At 40.7% G+C, this 20,907-nt stretch overlaps 1 protein-coding gene across 1 annotated transcript in view; it reads right to left on the minus strand.

Annotated features, from left to right (window-relative positions):
* Window positions 1-20,402, minus strand: part of ANKRD55 (ankyrin repeat domain 55) — a 47,589-nt gene extending 27,187 nt beyond the window's left edge. The window contains exons 1-6 of the mRNA XM_064438700.1: window positions 20,156-20,402; window positions 12,659-12,781; window positions 10,659-10,789; window positions 8,469-8,578; window positions 5,199-5,259; window positions 1,483-1,611 (exon numbers count right to left, since the gene is read on the minus strand). Coding sequence (XP_064294770.1) covers window positions 1,483-1,611; window positions 5,199-5,259; window positions 8,469-8,578; window positions 10,659-10,789; window positions 12,659-12,781; window positions 20,156-20,210 — 609 coding nt within the window. The 5' untranslated portion in view covers window positions 20,211-20,402. The remainder of the gene's footprint in view (window positions 1-1,482; window positions 1,612-5,198; window positions 5,260-8,468; window positions 8,579-10,658; window positions 10,790-12,658; window positions 12,782-20,155) is intronic.
* Window positions 20,403-20,907: the final 505 nt, after the last annotated feature.

Raw genomic sequence — 20,907 nt, forward strand, 5'->3', positions numbered from 1 at the left:
GAGAAAGGAGAGGGATTTGTAATTTCCCTCTACCTGAGGCCAAGTGCGTTTTGTGCTGTTTTAATTTCTCCCTTTCTCAAGAGTTATTCTACATGTTTATGAGAGAAAAGTGAAGGTGGGAATTAATGGTGGAATTAAATAATAAATTTTACAAAGTTCAGAATTAGGGAAAGATCAAGGAATGAGGGAAACTCTGAGGGCCCTGGTATGAAGGGGATTCCCGTTTGTCATTCTGTTTGAGGGACAGCTTGTTCCCAGAGCTATGATCCAGACCACTGCCTCGCCTGCAGGAGCTTGCGTGAGTTCCAGAGATTTCCCACTGGAAGCAGCCTGCATTGGTGTAAGCCTAGTGAAAACGCACAACAGGTTTTAGAGCAGAGTACCTTTAGTTTTCTAAGGCAAAACAGCAAGGGATGTAGCCCAATTTCAGACCGATTAGGATTAAAGAAGAAAAGAACCAGTATTGAAATAGTACCAGTTGCTGAGGCCAAAGTATACCTCTACTTCAGAAAAACGAAAGTTGAGCCTATTGTACATGAACCACCTGGGGGAGGCTGTGGTTGAAGGAAACAGATTATTCGTTCTGGATGTCCTTACTCATTTACAAATATAGTATGTGACTGTTCAGAGATTTTAAATTTCTTTCTTGACACATTTTTTAAGATGAGTGAACTTAGACCAAAAGGTGAGGATGCAAATATTTAGTCATTATAGGAAAATGTTACTGGATTGTTGTGCAAGTTCTATTTCTGCTTATCTGGTGTGCAGGTGTTTTGAACATTGATACCGGAACTTGCTATGGCAAGTGAGCAAGTAAAAACATATTTATATAATCTCATCTGAGAAGTTTTCTGCGGTAATGTTTAGGCATAACTTAGTAAATTACACTATATTTTAGACCACTTACTACCAATTGCATAATACAGCATTTAATGCCACATTAAACCTGTATGTTTTTCTTCTCTAATGATGGCCCAAGTAATTTTTAGGATTTTGAGAGGTTTTTTTTGCATAGGACATAGGAACATACAGATCAACAGGAAATGTGTTTGGCTCCTTGTCTTCCTTAATCTCCAGACAAGTAGGGCCTCAACCCGTCAGCTAATTACTCCACAACTATAGCTGTTTAAGTATGTTTTGTGTTTACATTATTTTATTCCCAAAAGCCTATTTAAGTTGCTGATTTCTGTAACCCTGATTTAGTGAAAAAATTTAAGCATGAGTTCAACATGAAGCATACACATAGTCCAAGTGAGATAAATGATAACTTTGTTTAGGGCAACAGTGCTGAGCCTGTATTAAGTATGCCTTGCTCTCCAAGCATCTGTGTGCACTGGCAAAATGCTGAGGCTGTTAATGGGCATTCCTAGCATCCATTTTCCTCATTTCACAGCCAAAATGGTTGCTTTTGGAGTATTTAGGACACCATAATAGGCAGCTTACCTCAAGCAACTGCCTGGTGAAACTGTGGCCGTGGCTCACCTGTACTGCCCAGTGCAGAGCTGTTTTGAAGTCTTTGTCCACCAGAGTCAGGTCTGCTCCCTTGTGCAGCAGAGTCTGGGTGTGCTGGGGCCTGTTGTGGAAAGCAGCCCAGTGGAGTGAAGTCATTCCCTGAAAGCCATAAATCCGGAAAGCAAATAATCATCACTCACAGGACTCACAGGAGCACCCTTCAAGTCTCTGTAGATAAGCTAGACAGTTCTGAAACCATTCAGGACTGCCAGACTCTTCCCTCTCCCTCTTTATTTGGAATAGTTAGTAACAGCTTCTGAATTAGTGGAGTCGTAAGAGGGGACCAAGCAATTAGCTTTTTGGAGTTACTACAGAAAATGGATACAAATATGAATGCTTCTTTCATACGTGACTGTAGTCTGTTAAAAATAATGCGTGGTCAGGACCATGACAGCTGGGGGATGGTTCTTCACTGCCCAGTTTGGGTCCTGTGAGAAAAGCCTGTTTTAGACTGGTGCTTTGACATGACACAGCGTGATGTTTATTTTAGGTCTTATCTTTGATCCAAAATAAATATTGTAAGCTAGTATTCTACCTGGCACTAATCAGGAAGCTAAGGAACTGCCCCAGTGATGTCAACAAAAAAAGTCACAATGTAAACATTTCATATTTACTGTTTAGGGAGAAAACAAACCAAAAGGTAAGCTACTGACCTGCACTTTCATTCCATCTTAGCTGTGCTCAGTCAGTCTTGGTAGATCAGAGAATTCATGGCCTGTATTTGCACCTTTGTCAGAATTGTTATACACACCTATATTTTACTCTACATCCATAATCTGAAAGATTTTCTGTATAAAGTTACTAATTCAATGTGTTTCTTAAAAATTGCTAGTGTTGTTCAGATGTAGTAACATTTTACTTTGGGCAGGTGTTGTTTACTATCTCTTATCAGGGAAAATACATTTCAAGGGTCTTGCCTGGTTTCTAAAATGATAAAAACCAAAAAATGTAGAGTGGAAAAGAAACTAAAACTTGACGTAGAACCCTATAAAGCCAATTGGCAACAACTCAGATAAAGTATGAGCTATAAAATATTGATGCAGAAAACTTATCAGTGCATTAATAGTGGAAGTTGTTAGCAGTGATTTTCTAACTAGAAGCTTAAATGCCCTTACATTAATTTCTCTCATTCATCAGGTATTTTATAAGGCTTTTCAAGTCCCTAGGTGGCTTAAGTGTAGGTAATGACAAAGTGGAGCAGTTAAACGAGAGCAGTTTTGTTTTTAGTTAGGGTTTGCAAAGCTTAATCACAGGGGTTTTGGTTTTGTAAAACCAAACATGAGGGTAAAATCCTTGCATAACTGAAATTAATGGGAGCTCTGCCATTGACGTCAGTGGACCAAGATTTTGACACAAGGGACTTAGTACTGTTGATGGACACTCAGTATCAGTGAGTGCTGTGAAATGAGGCTTCAGTGAAGTGATTTTCAGCTGGGAAACCTCACCCCTAGTCCTGGAGAGCAGCAAAAATCACTGAAGGAGGAGAAGCTACAGTGTACCAGGCTAGCTTTCTGTCATCCACTCTCAGTCTGTTGATACGGACAAAAAATCCTTGAAAAATGAACTTTCTCTCTGTTTCTGCTGTGGCAACCAGCAGCCAACTGTACACATAAGTTTGTGAGAACTATGGGTAGGGATGAAAGATCTCTCTAGTGCAGGGACACAGCTCAGAAAGGTCAATAGCAGATGCTTAGGGACAAAATATGAGAAACAAGGCTTGATGATATACAGTCACCTAATATTTGGTAATCAGGCTAAAGACTTCCTATGACATCCAGACCTCCACAGGGTAATGATGTGTTTTCTGAAAAACAAATTATTTTAATTTTCTTTAAAACTTCTGCCTGATAATTTCTGTAGGTGTCCCCATCATTTTAGATGTAAAAACCAATTAATAACAATTCTTTTTACATCTTCTCCATGTAATTTGTGATGTCATGGACTTGTATTATATCATCGCTCTGACATAGTTGTCAGGCTGAAAGTCCTATTGTAGTTAGTTTGTTCTAGTTAGTCTGCCCATGAAAGGAAGCTACTCTATAACTAATAACGTCTTGGTGGTCCTTTTCTGTTCCCTTTCTTGTATATCCTTTTTCAGATTGCCGACATTCAAGATGCAGGCGTACCAAGGATTCAGACAGAGCATAATTCTGCTTCCTGTTTTGTTCTCTATTTCTTTTCTAATTATATGTACTTTCCATGTGTCCTTTGGAGCACCCAACTGAGCAAAGAGCATTGAGCTGGTTGTAGCGGCAGCTCACACGTGTGGGCCTGCTGCAGCAGGCAATGGCTGTCTACCCCACACCCATTTGATTTGAGCATGGTGATACCACCCTTGAGTGGCATCTCTAGACAGACTACTGTTTGTGAGAAGAAGCATGAGAGTGAACTGTCAAAGCTGAAGATCCAGCAGAATGTAATATTAAAGGTGAGACAGCCAAACAATTGCACATTTGTAGAAAATAAAGAGCAATAGGGGACATAAAAGGAGAAAAAACAAGAAATGGCTGAGGGAAATACAGTGTGACACTTGTTTTGCCCAGATTAAAGACTTTTTCAGGGAATGTTTCTTCACATTGTCATCTCACAGGCTTCATAAGTAAACCACAGAAAGCCACAGTTGTGGAAACTATGAAACCTCCAGATGTATTTCTTACTGTTTACGTGTTCATGCATTCATCAGTGTGTTTTTCTCAAGTGTAAGATGGGAAAACTGAAGTGTTTTACTTATGACAGCTCTATTAGCTGCAATCATTTGTGAGGATCCATGTTTTTCAGAAAACATTAATATTTATAGTTTAGTACTGACACTTGAAGAAATATCTTCTCACTGCCAAATGACAGTGAGCTGGACTGAAAGTTCCAAATTGCATGCAGCGATGCATTACAGCAAAACATTATGGCTTGAAATTATGATCCATGGTTCCATGCAATTCATTAGCAACATAATTCTATACCAAGACGAAGCATACATCTTGTTTAGGTTGTTGTGAGTAGGGTCTGCAAACCATACAGTGGATAAGGAGGGTTCATGGGATGAAGGAAAATTAACAACCCTGGGGCAGTTCTGTGGAGAAGAGGCATGTCCTTGAGCAATTGTGAGAGTGAAGAAAAACATACGAAAAGACATCTAGTCTCTCTGTGTCTTGGCTTCTCTATTTGGAGAAGAAGACATCTGGTAAGTTAACACTTCCATGTGTACATTTTATATATATATGTAAATGTATATATATATATGTATTTGCAGGGCACAATTCTTTAAAAGATCAGAGGATAGCATAAATTTTTGTAGCTCCATGTCTGTTCTGTGTAATACCAGCTTTCTGATATTTTTTCCTGAGAACAGTACTTTAATGGTGGGATGATTTGGAAAAGGTGAAGTTTTAGTCCAATGTCTAACTTCAGAAGAATCAAAAGCAACTAATGTCTTGGCAGGTGAGTTAAGAGACTGCAAGGTACCTCATAGTTGGCAGTATATGGAGAAGGTTTATTAGCCTAAAGGTGCATCAAGGTGTAGTAAGAAATATGAGATAAAGCTTTGCAGAGTTAAGCAAAAGTGTTATAGAAAATTTTGACTAGTGCATGGTTTCATCATAAAACTGATAGTACAGTGGACTTGTTCTGAACAGCATGACTTGTATGCCACCAAAGCCTGGGACTGTGACTTGTAGCGCAAGCTCACTCACCTCATTGTCCTGATGATTAATTTCACTAAGATTTGACTGCTGCAAAAGCACATTCAGAAGCCTGCGGAAGCAATGACATAATCAGTATGCTGTACTCCTGACTAAACGTGAAAAATTGACATTTTTTGTGAATCAAAACATGAAATTTCAAGAAAAATCAGTATTACTGATAGACACAGGCCAGAATCTTAGGTTTGAGCTTTGTCATACCAGAAAAGCAAATAGAACTTTATGGCTTACTGTAACAGCAGAAGTATAGTGCTGGGAATTAAAAGCAGATCCACTAGGAAGAATTCTTGCGCTGATTGCCAGACTAAAATCAGAGTGTGTAATACTATACATATGTGCAGTTTTTGGTAGCTTAACAATTCATTGTCATCCTATTTTATAAAGTTTTAAACAAACAGAAATGCTAATGAGCAGTTTCTAAAAGGGTTTTTCACTCTCAACTCTTGGAATAATGTGATGATGTGTGTGTGTGTGTGTGTGTGTGTGTGTGTGTGTATGCATGCATACATACACACGCACAAACCACCAGTATTTTACAAGGCTTTACTGTGTATCTGCTGGGATAGGGCCATTATTATGGTATGAAATAGAGCAATGCATTGGTTCACATTTTGTAGAATATCAGACTATAAACACTCCCCTCTGGTGGAGGGAACAGTTACAATAAAATAGTTACATGAAATACTACTACTCAAGTGCAATAATATTTTTAACATGGCGTGAATTTTGCTTTTTGTTTTCATATGCTATGAAGACATTCTGAAATCGCTGTAAGTTTGGTGAAAATGGATGTGTTTTATAGGAGGATGGTAAGTGTTTGGATCATGTACATGGGTGGACCATAGCAATGAAAATACCATCCTGTCATAGGCTGTACCAAAGCCAAATAGCATAGATCCTAACTTGGATGTGCGGTTCTTATGATTCTAGCAAAAGGAAAGATATACCCTTAGTGGATATCTAGATAAGATCATAATGAAAATCTGTGGCTCATCTGACAGTGTGAATTTGCTAGAAACCTTCAAAACACGGACATTTAAAAGACATGCTCTTTTGCAAGGAAATTAAAAGATTATTAAGTGTCAAGGAGGGAGCTCTGATAAATGTACAGATAATGCACAGATAAATCCATACAACCATGCTTTTTCTCCCATGTATAGGAGACTGACTGAAAAATCTTTTGCTGCTTTTCATTAGGACAATCTTCAACAGCTTCCGATATGTTTTCTCGATTGAACTGTGCTCAGATGTGTGGATCAGATCAAGCTGAGAATGTTGCATGACAAATTTGTTCTTTTTTTCCCCCCAGGAATAAACAACTAGGTAAGGTAAATTATTCAAAGGAAAGACATTTATAGTTGTTTAGGGATGATTTGGGAAATTCTGCAGGTGAAAGTTTATCCATTGGTAATGACATCTTCATGTACCAGAAGTCCAAATTTAATGTTTTTCTAACTAGAAAATCCAAAGGGTGAAGACTAGGCTGATTCCAGTGCTTTGCTAGGACTTCAAATCTGTTTCTATATGTATATAAATACTTGTAGAAGAGTGGCGGTACACCTCCTTTTCTGAATCACACAACCAATAGCATAATGGAGTCATACTATAGGAACCCTGAAAAGGATGACATTTTAACATTACTGTGATGAGTTTGGCCAAAATTTGTAAAAGAGAAGAGGCGTTTTGTGGTCATTTGGCACAATGACTCAGAATCTCAGAAATTCAGTATCTGAAAACAGGTCTGGGTAAAAATGGACTAGCTAGCAGAAAGAATGTGAGATAACCATAATATGATTGTAAACCCCATTTATCGCATTATCAATGACACCGGTGTATGTGAAGGAAATCTCATTCTTTGAGTGTAAAACCTCTATCAACAATGAACTTTGGCTCACTTATATTTTTAGGCCATTATGGCAACATAAGTGCTACCACTCAAACATGTAGATATTCAGCCATGCAGCTGAGGCTTCTTTGATACCTACTCTTAAAGGTATAGAACAGGGAGTCCATGGATTCTCTTTCCACGTTTCATCTTAGGCTCTGTGGAACACACTGAAGCACATAAATCAGTACATAAATTGACTGATCACTGTCTGTCTTTCTGTGTGGTCCATGTGCTTCCTCCAGCACAAAGGGTTGTAGTGGTGGCCTGCCAGCGTTCAGACTTAGCTGATAAAGCATTACCTAGCTGGCCACTCCATATACCCTTTTGGCCACAGCATGGGATTCAAGAGAGTGACTATGACCGTGATGGAAAGGCCTCCCCCTCAGTGCTCCAGGCATGTCTTCTGGGCATGGGGCAAACACAGTGAGAAGACAGAGGAAAAGGAATTGAGCAACTGGTAAACCCCTGTGCAGAGCAAAGGTCTGCCTGTGTCCATGGAGAATGTGAAAAATGTTCACAGAACCCTGTGTACTGCTGGTAAAGCAGATTACTGTTCCCTTTCAAGTAGAAGCATGTGCAGTATTGTACAAACATTGTCTTCTTTCTGTGGATGCATTGTTTAATGATAGTCACCCATACTTTTGCAGATATCTCAAACTATTCTCTCCAAGTGATGCATGAAAAGCAATGATCATGTGGAAAATGAATAAAGCTGTTAAAAAAGGTTGGAGAGCAAGATCAGCAGAAATGCACAGAGTTATGGGCTGGTCTGATATGGCAACAGCAGCAAAACTCAGTGATTAAGTCACATAAACATTTTGCATATACAGAATGTTTTATGTGTCTCTAATGTCTTCCTACCCTGCTAGACATAATTTACTTAGGAGACTTTTTTGAGTGAATTTATTGAGGTGTACAGATCAAAATTTGTTAAACCTTCCTATTATCACAGGCTGGAATGAGACAAAGAGGATCTTTCTTAAGTTTTGTTGTGAAAACACTTTGTAGTTGTTACTCCACCTTCAGTAAAAGTAGTTGAAAATTTCTTGTGGGGAGGTGGCAGAAAGGTAATTGGTCAGAGGAAACCCAGGGTTTCAACCTCTATTACATTTTTTTCCCCCTCCTGCTGTTGTGGTCTTAAACCAGGCTTCTCACCTTACTTGGCCATATCTCTGCGTTACACAAGTGTTGTACAATGCTTTTCTTTCTCTTTACCTCCTTTATGATAACCACTAAACAAAGGAGCAAGTCACAAGTGTAACTGTCATAGCTAACCCTCCTGGCTCAGGCTCCCCTTTGGGCTGGGTAGCTTGTGTTGGTGACTACCTGTTGAGATTCAACCAGCAAATCTGGAGCTGGAGCCTGAGACATACCTTACATCAGGCTCTGCGGTAGCAGCATGTAGTGGCAACCTCCCATTTTTGTCGGGTATGTTCTGCTTAGCACCATTTCTAAGCAGGCTGACACAGCCATCCAACCAGCCCTAAAAAAGAAATTAGAGCATGTCAAAGAGGAAAGTGAAATGCATCAGGCCAGATCTTTGGTTGGTGGTTCTGGCATCCATGTTTGACCATAGATGTTTCTGCCAGCAGAGGAACTGGTCTTTAGTTTTCCTAGTAGAGGTCTCTCAGCACTGAGAGCAGTTCCCCTTTGAAGTCCAAGTCTCAGACTACCTTGGTCATTAATTTCTGTGATAAGGTGTTTTCTTTACACTGTATTTTTGTTTTTTTTTTCTGCAGCTCTGGCAAGTACCAACTGAGTAAAGTAATTAAAAACCTGCTAATTCCTGTATCATTAAAAAATGCTACACATATTCTGGCATGTGGATTTAATTATCATAGGTTAAAACAAGAACATGAGCACTTAATCTCATTTCCTTTCTGAGATTTTAGCAGGGATGGCAGACCAATAGTAAAAAACCTTAGAGCGTGGTCTTATAAACATTTTTGCAGAAGTTTGAATTAGTGACAATGTTAGACTGAAAACAGCACCAAAACAGATGGGATGAATCAGTCCTTGGAGTAAAACCTTCTGTTGAGCACCCCAACAAAAAAGCAAGTAAACAATCTGGTTGTGACTGCATAAATCTTTCAGCATACACTTAATTCCCAGGGAAATCAAGCATGTGTTTAAGTGTTTTGTTCAAACCTCCGCAAGCAATCGACAAAGACCATTCTTTCCTGTATGAACTATGTTGGATTGGCATTACTAGCATTTTTAGGGAAAAGGTGTGGAATGATGGAATCAGAACATCTTTGTTGCAGCTCCTGGTGGACGTACAATACCACTGAATTCTGCATACGATTGTGACAGTGGAGCTCTGCTGAATTCAGTTCTCTGGGCAGTCATCACAGTCAAATCCTTTCTAGACCTGCGATTATATCCATCACAGAAACAGAAATGGAAACTTTGAAGCCTGGGTGGTTTAAATCTTTTCCAGTAATTTTTTTTCCAAAGAATATTTTTTGTTGCCCTCTGGGAAAAGAGGAAGGAAAAAAGGAGCATGACACTAATTATGGGATTTTTTGAAAATATCTGGCAGAGGAAATGTTTATTCTCAAGTAAGTGAGGCATGCTCCTTGCACTGAATAAGACCGTCTGTTTTGCTATTTTCTACACTTATTTTCTGGCTGAATATTTCATAGCTAAGGAGGAGCATTGTTTTTGTCCTGAATTTGCAGGAAGAACCTGGGTGCCAGGGATGTGATTTAATTAGGCTGCCAAGATATCTGTTTAAATGAACTGGCGGTCATCCAGCCATAACTCTGCTATGTGGCATGAGTGAATATTCCTCCCTCCTTTCTGTCCAGCCAATAATGGAAGCCTATGGTCAACCTCTCTGCCCAACTAACTTGGTCCCCATCCTCTCTCTGAATCCTGAATTCTCTCCAGCAAGGAGAAGACTAAGGAGAGAGGACCATCCTTGTCTGCTTCACACAGAACGCACCATATGTCCCTTCCAAAACTTAATAGGGTGTCTGCCCCTCCTATCACTTGCATGTGGCTTGACTGGGGGATTAGATTGCTTATGATCTAAGTATCTGCACTGGCACCTGCAGCACCTTGAACTTAAATTCTTACCTAGCCATCTGGCACTATAGTGAAAAAAGGCAATGCCTTGGCTCATGTGGTGTGCAGGAAAACATGCCTGGTGACCACCAGAATTTGAGATAGGAATGCCCTTTCTGGAGCACAAAAATCTGATGCTGACAGTGGGAGGGGAGAAGTTAATCTGCATATCAAGAACAAGAGAGGACTTTCCAGTGCATAGGAACAAGTGGCTTTATTGAAACCACACAGAGGACCCTGGCTCTAGTGAGATCCCATGCACTGATTTTACAACCTGAAAGAGAAAATACACTATCACAGGAATCCTGATCCTTTTCTAATGATCATTGCTTCCAGTTTTGCATTATAGTAAAGTTTAGATTTTCACTGTTGTCTAGAACCAAATATTTTATACTTTCTTTCTTTCTGTACTATAAACAGAATCTTATTTGGTCTGCACATTTACTTCTTTGACTCCACCTAACTTTCCCTCCTTCTCCCCCAAGTCTTGGTACCAGATAAGTTGCCAGAGATAAACTGGTACGTCCACAAGCATCTTGAGTATTAATATTGGCTCCCATCTTCAACAGAAGCTTCACTGTATCAACCTGGCGTCCTGACACAGCATGCATCAAAGGTGTGCAACCTGGGGAAGAAAGTAAAATGTTCTTTTACAATTTTTATTTAACAATATTTTAACAATAAAATAGAGATATTTTCTTATTTTCTGATGTTAGCACTGGCAAATTAACAAATCCTTTCCCTGACAACTGTCCAACAGTTGTACTCAGCTTTTTGCAGGCAGGAAGTAACTGCTATGCCAGTTACTGACCACTGATTAACTTCATTAACAAAAGCCTTGCCTCATTAGCTGTAGTTCTGGAGGGAAAACTGTTTTTCTCTTGGCAAGCTCCCAATATGTAGTGCTGGCTTTTGGCATTTTGGAGGCTGATTTCTTCAGAGTGACTAGTAGCCAGATGGTGCTTGGCTAATATTCTCAAATTCCAGTGTCATTCTCTCTCTATGTATTCAAAAGTTTTATGAAATCATGCCCTGTTCCATGCAAAAGTGTATGTGTGTGAGTTGATGCTTTATGTAGACAAGAGCTTATTTTAAAGACTGGATTTGTTCTAGAATATTTTCTTTTCCGTTGTCATGAGAACTAATTTTATATTCTGCAAGCAACTTCTGTGCTGGAAAAAAACTTGAAATCTACATTCAAACCTAATACTCAAATGTCACCATGAAGTATTATGATATCTTTTAATTGCTTCCTCTTCCTACCATTCTGTTAACTGCTGAGTAACAGAAAGATTTTCCTGAAGAATCTGACAAAGCAATTTAAAATTACTAAGCTGGGAATAAACATGAATATTGACTACTAGAAACTTCAGACACAACTGAAGAATAATTATTCTTACTGGATTCAATGAGACTGCTGAGCAAATGTGTGCTACTCAACCTGAGATTAGGCAGACTCTGCCATATGGACAGGTTATGAGCCATATGTTTTGTCTTGCAAGACGGATCTTTAGTTACATATATGTACAAGCTAGTAAACAAGCTTATTCTGGAGCTGAAATACTTCTGTGTGCTGATCTGCCTGTCTGAACCCACTGCCCTTCATACCTCATCCTTCTCCCATTAAATATCTGGACTGAGATATGGGAGCATTTTAGCTTGATTAAGTGTTTTCCAGCTGACCAATCTATTGACCCATCTATTGACCAATAGATGTTTTAAAGATAACAGTTAGGATGTCTGGTTTAAAGTGTAGGAAAAATTGGTAACTTGGTAAAAGCTGATAAAGATTGGAATAGACAGTGTTCATATGGACCCTTTAAAAGAAACTGCAGTAAAAAAAATACTTTTAAATAAGCAAAGTCTTCCTTGAGAGAAGCTTCCTGAGATCTGTGGCTCTATTTCAGTTGGGAAATAGGTGCCTATAAAAGCCAGTCAATGGATAGTACTTTGTAATAACATTAGATAGTAACCTGAACACAAAATGAAAAGGAGCACAGTCTCACAGGTAAAACAGATCATTTAGATCATTGCACATTGTACAACCAACTCTTTGGCAAACAATTACATGACAAAATCATTCAAACTCTGTCTGTACACGTACTTTCTAAATGCAAAAGACTGTAACCCTCTACTCTAGAGATGTGCAGAATGTATAGCATTTGGCTTTGATAAAAGAGGTTCTGTTTCTTTCCCTGAAATGACAATTTCAAAGCATCTCCCTAGAGAAGACAAAATAGATTCATAATAAAGTACTGTCTGATTATAGCAAAAAACCTTATTTGTATCCATATAAACAAACCTTACTATTACAGTGGAGAAGGAAGTGTCCAAACTGCGCATTTCCAGTGGATGCCCCAAAGAATAACTAAAATTTCCCATATTCTGCTACTAAATATAATTTGCTGAACACAAAAATCAGGATAAAAAATAGAAAATTTAGTTGCAAGCTGAAGCAACTATTCCCCTGACAACAAGCTCAGCCTTCATTTACCCTCGCTGTCACAGCACTCTAGGATGGAAGGATCTTCTCGAATCACTGCAGTTAGTGTGTTCACATCGCCATTAGCTGCTGCTTGGTAAACCACAGTCAAGTCTATCTCTTCTGCTGCATCACCTGCAGGGGAGGAGTAGTCCGTGTGTAAGTGGAGAGCAAGTACAAATGATTAACAGTGAAAATAATGGCACTTATTTAACCGAGTTTTTTGACTATATAACTCAGGGTGGAACAAAGTGTATCTAAACGGCACTGTGGGTTTTGTTAGTCATCTAAAACTTGTTTTTTATTAGAACTTCTTCCAAAAACCATCAGACATAGACACTGATAGGATGTAAGAAAACATCTGGAAAGTTTCCACCTCTTATAAGAAATCATACTGACATTAATGAAACGTGACTTGAGAAACAATGAAATAACTGAAGTAGCTCATAATATTGCTGGCTACACTTTCATGAGATAGGATGAAATCAGGACACAGGTGTTTTCAGTTTCAGTGTTATCCTTGCACCAGTCAGAAGAGGCTTTTGATTTCCTTTCCCTGCAGTGTCCAGGGGAATTCTCTTCTCAGGGCAGTGAACTCCTGGCAGCAATGGTTTGTGTAAATAATTTCTAAAAAAGGAAAGGTGGACTATTGCTTAGAACCCAGGAGAGGTTTATTTTGTTTGGCAGTTACAGTATGAGGTATTATTTAAAGCAGATGCCATGTTCAGGGACTATTCCTGAACACTCGTCAGGTTTTTGTTTCTAGATAAATTAATGTGATGATTGTCTCTTTGCTTCTTTCCTTGTAACTTCCTTCCAGACTGGTCATCCCATGCTCCACATGCCTATACCTCCTTTGGCTTCAAGTGCACTATTAACCTGTTAACTCCAAGAGTCAAAAGAGTTGATTTTTTGGTGCAGGGTCAAATGTGATGTAATGGTAAAATGCTATAAATATGTATTGTTGGCCAGCCACGGTCTCATGTTTAATTTAAAAAAGAGTTTCTCATCTCTAGTAACTCAAAAAGTACAGCTGCAGTGAGCTCTGCTGTTCACTGTGGCTGAGGTTCAGAGCTACAGGGCATAACATTTGTCCAGCCACTGCACTACCTTATTAGCTGGAGAAAGTAAAACTGATGCCTAAATGAGACTAGAGAGTTTATCAAAGGAAAGACAGATTTAGTGACTGGTGACTTATCCTTACTGTCGTGTCTTCTGGCGATAGCTTTGCTGTGTAAGCTGTGCAGAAAAAAGGGAGGTGGTTTAAAGAGAATTTGAAAAGTTAGTGAAAAGTCTTTTTCATAATCAAATAATACATTATTATTAAGACATTGATATAAATTATATTTTAAACATTGTAATATATATTTTTGAGTGAGAAAAGATCTTTAAAGATAATTTTAAAGTATTAGCCACACTATTCACATTGTGATCAGATGCTGTCGCTGCTGAACCCACATGAGATCCACACTGGGGTTTACAGCCCAGTGTAATTCCCCACATGTGACCTTCTCTCCCTGGGATGCAATCATCACTCTCGACTTCAAAACTTGGCTGCCATGGAAACACAACCAGCTCTTACCCTGGGAAAGGTTAGTCTGTCAAAGCTAGAGCTCTGGTTTTAGGCTTTGGAAAATGAGAAAGCTGATCTGCCTTCACCAGTGCACAGATTCCCTTTCCATTACTACTCAACTGAAGAGAATTTAATTTCTTTCTTCTAGCTGGTCTTTTAAATTATTAATTTGAAAAAAACTGTAAATTATTAAATTGTAAATTAAAAATGTTAACTTGATTTTTATTCTATTGAGGAGTCTATTGCTGAGGCAACTGTTCATTTAGCTCAGAAGCTTTGACCTGTGTGCTTGGGAGATCAGGAAAGACTAAGAGTCATTGCCTCTAGAGACTCATAATCAGTGACTAGTATATGAAAAAAGAAATTACTTTACCACAGGGCCCATTAATCAGATTTTCTTATCATGCCAGATCTGCAGGCTGCTCCCACAATTGGTAAACTCAGCAAAGACATGTTAATTACAAGCTCAGGTCTGAACTAGTCCCTTACTCAAAGGGGGGTTTAGTATGGTCTGGGTGGAAGGCAAGGAGACAAGGCAGACATCATCACTTGTGTTGCTCCTCTTGGCCAGTCTCTGGAGGTACACAGGAGGTGCCAGCCACAAGCACCGACACAGCTCCTTTCACAGCTGTGTGTGGTGGTTATATGGGAATGGTATACAGAGAAGATGCTGCTGGCATTGGAAAGAAACCATTAGATATACAGAGACAGCCAGTAGATCAAAGGGGCCCTCAGCTCCTTTTATGCATTACACATGTAAATTTTGTACTTTTTGCTGTTTAGCCATGTAAATACTGATAAATTTTCCTGCTATGAGTCAGGAGCAGAGCAATCCAGCCACAAAAGGAAACTCTTAATCTCCCAAGCAGAGCAGTTGCTTACCTGGAGGGCAGGATGGCAGGAAGATGAGGACATGGATGCACACCTGTATGAGGATCCCTGACTCCCTCTGCCCTTTTTCCTGTAACTAAAACCAAAACACCTTCTCCCCTGTGCCTTTGTTTGCGCTGGGCTGAATCTGCTTTCCCCAGAGTAATTATCCCCCTGTTCAAGAAGATGAAGCAAAGCGATGGATGGATGGACGGACGGACGGATGGACGGACGGATGGATGGACGGATGGATGGATGGACGGATGGATGGATGGATGGATGGATGGATGGATGGATGGATGGATGGATGGACGGACGGATGGATGGATGGATGGATGGATGGATGGATGGATGGATGGATGGATGGATGGATGGATGGATGAACGAAGATGTTTTCCCCATGCCTGCTCTTGCAGAATGTGGGCCCCACTCCTGTTAAGGGATGGTGGCATGAAGCCACATCCAGGATTCACATCTCCCCACCCATGAGTCCTGGCTGTCAGAGCAAGGAAAGGCAGGTGGACCAAGCTGTCACCCTGATGGTAATGGAGGCTGGGCCAGGAGGAAATAATGAGTGCCCATATTGTGCATCTGACATAAAGTAGACTGACATGAATTCCATTTCTGTAGGGTGACACAACTTCAAGTGGGATGTCTTTTACATGGTCTGTGTGGCTTTTGGTGGCAAGTGAGGAGGAGGACAGATGCATGGTCTTCTGATGCTTTACATGACAGCAAGCAGGAAATGCCACTAGGACTTGGATGTCATTTATGCTGGGTGCACTTGGCTCCAGGTGCCCCAAAATCTCCCACTTCATCTTCCTGCAGCTTACCCTGTCAAGGAACAAGGAGGCATGGGTACAAAGCTTGCAGGCCATTTTTTTTGCAGGCATCTTTCTGGGCAGAAGATGAATGGTTTGGAGAGTGGGTGTTTTGCAGAAGGCGACAGTGAGGTACTGAGCACTTGTGTCCCTGTCTGTGAATTTACCCTTCTGGGGAGTTTGGCTGTGGCTGGGGCACCAGAACCATGCAGAATAAAGGGGTTATGAACAGCCAAATGCCTGACCCTCCATCTTCAAATGTGTTAACGTTACTTCATTTATTATCTTGGAGTTCTGTAAATGCCAGTGAGTACTGATGGCATTTTAGATACGTTTTGCATTTTATTTTGGAAAGTTGCTGTGCTACTGGTGAAAGGAAGCTCTCAGTCAGCTTCAGGAAGGCAGAAGGTCCGACTAAGAGCCTGCATATTGAGCAAGGGTAGGGAAAAATACAGGCTGGCACAACAGTGGCATAGAAAGGTCTGGAAGAATCTTAGTAAACAAATACCAAATGACATACAGGGTTGTAACATTTTCTTTGTACCTAAATCCTTCAAATAATAAAAGTTAAAACCCAATCTATCTGAAAAAAAGCTGCAGTGTTTTAAAAGCACATCATTAATTCAGACAAAGTAATTGTCATTTGGTTGAAAAGGGGCATATAAAGAAACATGCAGAATGATCACAGGATTCGGAGTACTGAAATTATGCTGCTTGTGACATTAATTCTGCTCTGACTACCCTATGCAGAAAGCATGTTTTACATGATTTGTGATGTTGCCTGATGTGTTGTTTTACAAAGTGCATGTTAGATGTACGTTAAGTGCATGCTTTCTCCTGCATTGGATTTTTAAGGTCTAAATAAATTTGCTGCAGTTTAATGTTTGTGGTTTGGCAATAACTGATTTAGACTTTGCTAAAACTTTAAGTTTTGATAACTGAAGGCTGAATAACAGGATAATTTATGTTTATTGTGAATAAGAAAGGTTTACATATATAATTTGCTCCCTGCTTCCCAATAAACCCTCTTGTCTCCACTAGTAGCCAAATGCCTTATGTGATTTTCCACAGCTTGTCAGTAGGATGTGATACTAGGCAATTTATTTGATTTCAGCATGTCAGTGTCAAGGGTCAGTGAGAGGTGGATGAGTACAGTTTTTGGAAATTGTAGCTTGCTCTCTGATATTACGGATTTATTGATTGCTTAACAACATAATAATCCCTGTGTGTGCCTGGCTGTGAATGTACTAGTCCAGGCCTTTGTCTAGCTTCTCTGTTTAAATGGTAGATATTTGAAGCCAGGTACAGCACACATTTAAATGGCACCAAGCAGTAGGGAGGGATTTCTGATGTTGGCTTCTTCAAGTCCCACATTGCTACTGCTGTTACTGTTTATAAGTATTGTAAGATATTAATGAGCAGTACCATAGGAAGTCTTGCAAAGGAACAGTATGATTTTCAAGCCTGAAATGCTGGCTTTTTGATCTGTATCTGGGATAGTTTTCTGGTGTGTGGGGTGGAGAAGGAGTTTATAGGGAGGGTTGGATTATGCAATTGAACCAACAGATATCGATCTGATATGTTTGAAATCTAGTCTGTATTCTTCCATTGTTCTAAATTGCGCCAATGAAAGCTATTCCCCTTCTCCTTGCCTGCTTAAATCAGTAATGTTCCAAGACACTAACATGCTATTTAGGTAAAATCCACCGTACACTGTAGATTTTGAATAGAGCTTTCTTTGCATGACAGACAATGGTTTCAGTGTCCCATTACTGTGTGTCCCATGTGGCTAGCAGGGAAAGCAAACAGTAAGTCACAAATCATCTAATGAGCCAGTGTCCCTGCAGTGGTGGTGGAGGGGACAGGACGAATTTATCAAGAGGGGATCCTCTTGTTGGGGAGGTGCTGTGAGTGGCGTGTGACATCTGGCTGGAGATCATAGAATCACAGAATCATAGAACATCCTGAGCTGGAAGGGACCCACAAGGATCATCAAGCCCAACTCCTGTCCCTGCACAGGACAACCCCAAATTCACACCATGTCTCTGAGGGTGTTGTCCAAGTGCTTCTTGAGTATCATCAGGCTTGGTGCCATGACTGCCTCCCTGGGGAGCCTGTTCCAGTGCTCCACCACCCTCTGGGTGGAGAACCTTTTCCTGATTCCCAACCTAAACCTCCCCTGGCACATCTTCCTGCCATCCCCTCGGGTCCTGTCATTGGTCCCCAGAGAGAAGAGATCAGCGCCTGCCCCTCCTCCTCCCCGTGTGAGGAAGCTGCAGACCGCGATGAGGTCTGGCCTCAGTCCCCTTTCCTCTGGGCTGAACAAACCAAGTGACTTTAGCCGCTCCTCGTACAGTTGCTCCTCTAAACCCTTCACCAACTTTGTGGCCCTCCTCTGGACACTCTCTGGTAGCTTTGTATCCTTAATATACTGTGGTGTCCAAAACTGCACGCAGTACTCAAGGTGAGGCCGGAACAGCACAGAGCAGAGCAGGAAAATCCCCCTCCCTCGACTGGCTGCAATGCAGCGCTTGATGCACCCCAGAACTTGGTTGGCCCTCTTGGCTGCCAAAGATGATGCTGGACAGGAATAAGGATGGGTCCTTGTGGAGAGTGGCCTGGCAGGAGGCAGGGCTGCAGATTAGGAGGAAGGGGAGGTACGGGCATATGTTGCCTCCCAACTCTCTCACTTCTATCCAGATAAAGTGGTTTGGTTCAGTGGTCTCCTGCATTGCTGTCTGTCCCCTTATCTATCTGGAGACTTGACTTCTCCTTCCCCTGCCCTGCTCATATTCCAGCCTCATTTCCAGCACCAATTCCATCAGCTCCCTGGCAGCCATCCCCATGGCACTGAGTGTGCAGGGTTTCCCCACTCCCTCCCCAGTCTGAGCACTGCTGGGTTGGTGTGTGGCACAGAGCATACCTGTAGTGCCCACAGAAGGAGAGTTTGAAAACAGCTGTTTGGCGCTGCAGAAGCCCAGTCAATCTCACACCTCTGTTCTGTTGGAGAGAATGCTCCTTATGTCATTCGCACATGACCTAGGAGCACCTGTCTCTATTCTTGCAGTACAGATTCCCCTTCTGTTGCACTTCCCTTCTTCATCCTTGCGAGTAGTGTTTTTTGTCTCTTGTCACTCAATTTTGCTTGATGGCTTCCCACTCCTTCCCTTTTACTCAGAGCAGGCAGGCGTAGACCAGTACTCTCAAGACTTGCTTAAGAGCACTACTGTAGCTGAAAGGCACCCATAAGTCCACTGCTTTACATGGGGTGTATTTATTTTGGATTCATGAAAGAAGCTTAGGCAAGCACAAAAGTAGAACCCATGGGATCCAGCTGCTCAAAAGGCACTGCAGCATCAGTCTTCCTCCTGCCCTTCATCTTTTTTCTACAGTCAGCACCTTCATTGTGGGGCCAGTATGGCCATGTCAGCTTGGACACTTTGCAGGTGTGCACTGGAAACTGTGGCCACTGCACACAAATTATTTGGCAAGCTGACTTAAAGAGAAATTTGTTGCAACACAGATAATCAAACAATGACAGCTTCCTGCTTTGGGAACATAAAAGGAATGCCACTACATTCGTTATAGTGGATTAAGCTGTAAGACATACAAGCTTGTATTGGCAAAGGCAGACATGAAATTCAACCATTGAACTTAAAGACAGACAACAGGAGACATTTGTATTTCCATAGCAGCCTTACCATGTAGAAAATCTTCATGTTTGGGCTTTTAAAGTTATCTTAAATTCATAATTATGGCAATACTTACCTGTATAGCTAAGATTTGCTGAAATAAAGTTGATCACTTGTCAGCATCTAGTCCTTCAAATGTATAAAAACTAGTAGACTTATGAAAGTCAGCCTTTCTTAAATTTTTACTCAATTTTAAACTGCTGTTTGCTAATATTGCAATTGTTTGTATACATACATATCCATAAAAGGCCCCAAATAGAATATAAACAATAAATATATGCATACATCTCTCAATGCTAAGCATAAGAGCAATCAGATGCTGTTGCTATTCTGCTGAAAAATTTTATTTTTAAAAATCACTGCAGCAATAGCTGAAATATCTATGTCTAAAACTGATGGAAGAAATTCCTTCATGCCTAACTAAAATAAATCTCTATGAGACCTGATCTTTTAAAAAAATTAATTTTATTAATTCTGTCAAGTAATATTAGTACATTTGCATGAGAGGCATGGGAGGACCAGAGGATTTTGAAATTTGTAGCAGATGACTTACCTTTGTGCTGATCAAAAACTGATGAAGAACTGAAATCCATTGTTGTCGATCTCATTATTTACAACCAGACCAGACAAATTCCATCTCCAAGCTTTTCAGGGAAGAATCCCATATATGACAGTAAACAATGCAACAATAGCTGTCGCCAATCTTCTTGTCAGAGAATTAAACTCGCTTTACGGCTGCAGGTTGTTGTCAAGGCAAGGACATTAGCACTAGCTCGATGGGAATGGTATATTCTGTTTGTTACGGACCCTCTTAAAATGACATCCCTGGAAGCTAACTGAGCTTCTGAAAAATGTCTTGGCTTCAGTGAGTGAAACTGCCTACAAGCAGCTCTGAGAGATGCTGCATCTCATCCAGCCTCAGCAGCCGAGTGCTGCCTGTACACAAAAAAGCCTTGGAGGGTGAGTGGGACTTGGCTGGCAGACGGAGCATGTGCAGAGCTGGCAGCGCAGGTCGGGTGCAGACATCCTCGCTGTGCCAGCCGAGCGGCATGTGTAGCACTCATGGACAGCCTGGTGAGCAGGCTGCCTGAACAACTGTGCTGCCAGCATGTGAATGAACACGGCTCGTGAAATGATGTTTTCAGCGATTACCTGTTTCCTGATTTAACTCCTGTATGGACAACACAAATTAGCAAGCCCTTTCTACCCAATTACAGTTAGTTAAAGTACAATGTTTAATGAAGGGATAATAACTAAGAGCACATTACCATGGCTGAAGTGGATAGTGATAGCTCCAACAGCATA

Source organism: Phalacrocorax carbo, chromosome Z, assembly GCF_963921805.1.
Source record: "Phalacrocorax carbo chromosome Z, bPhaCar2.1, whole genome shotgun sequence".
In the NCBI taxonomy this organism is placed as follows: Eukaryota; Metazoa; Chordata; class Aves; order Suliformes; family Phalacrocoracidae; genus Phalacrocorax; species Phalacrocorax carbo.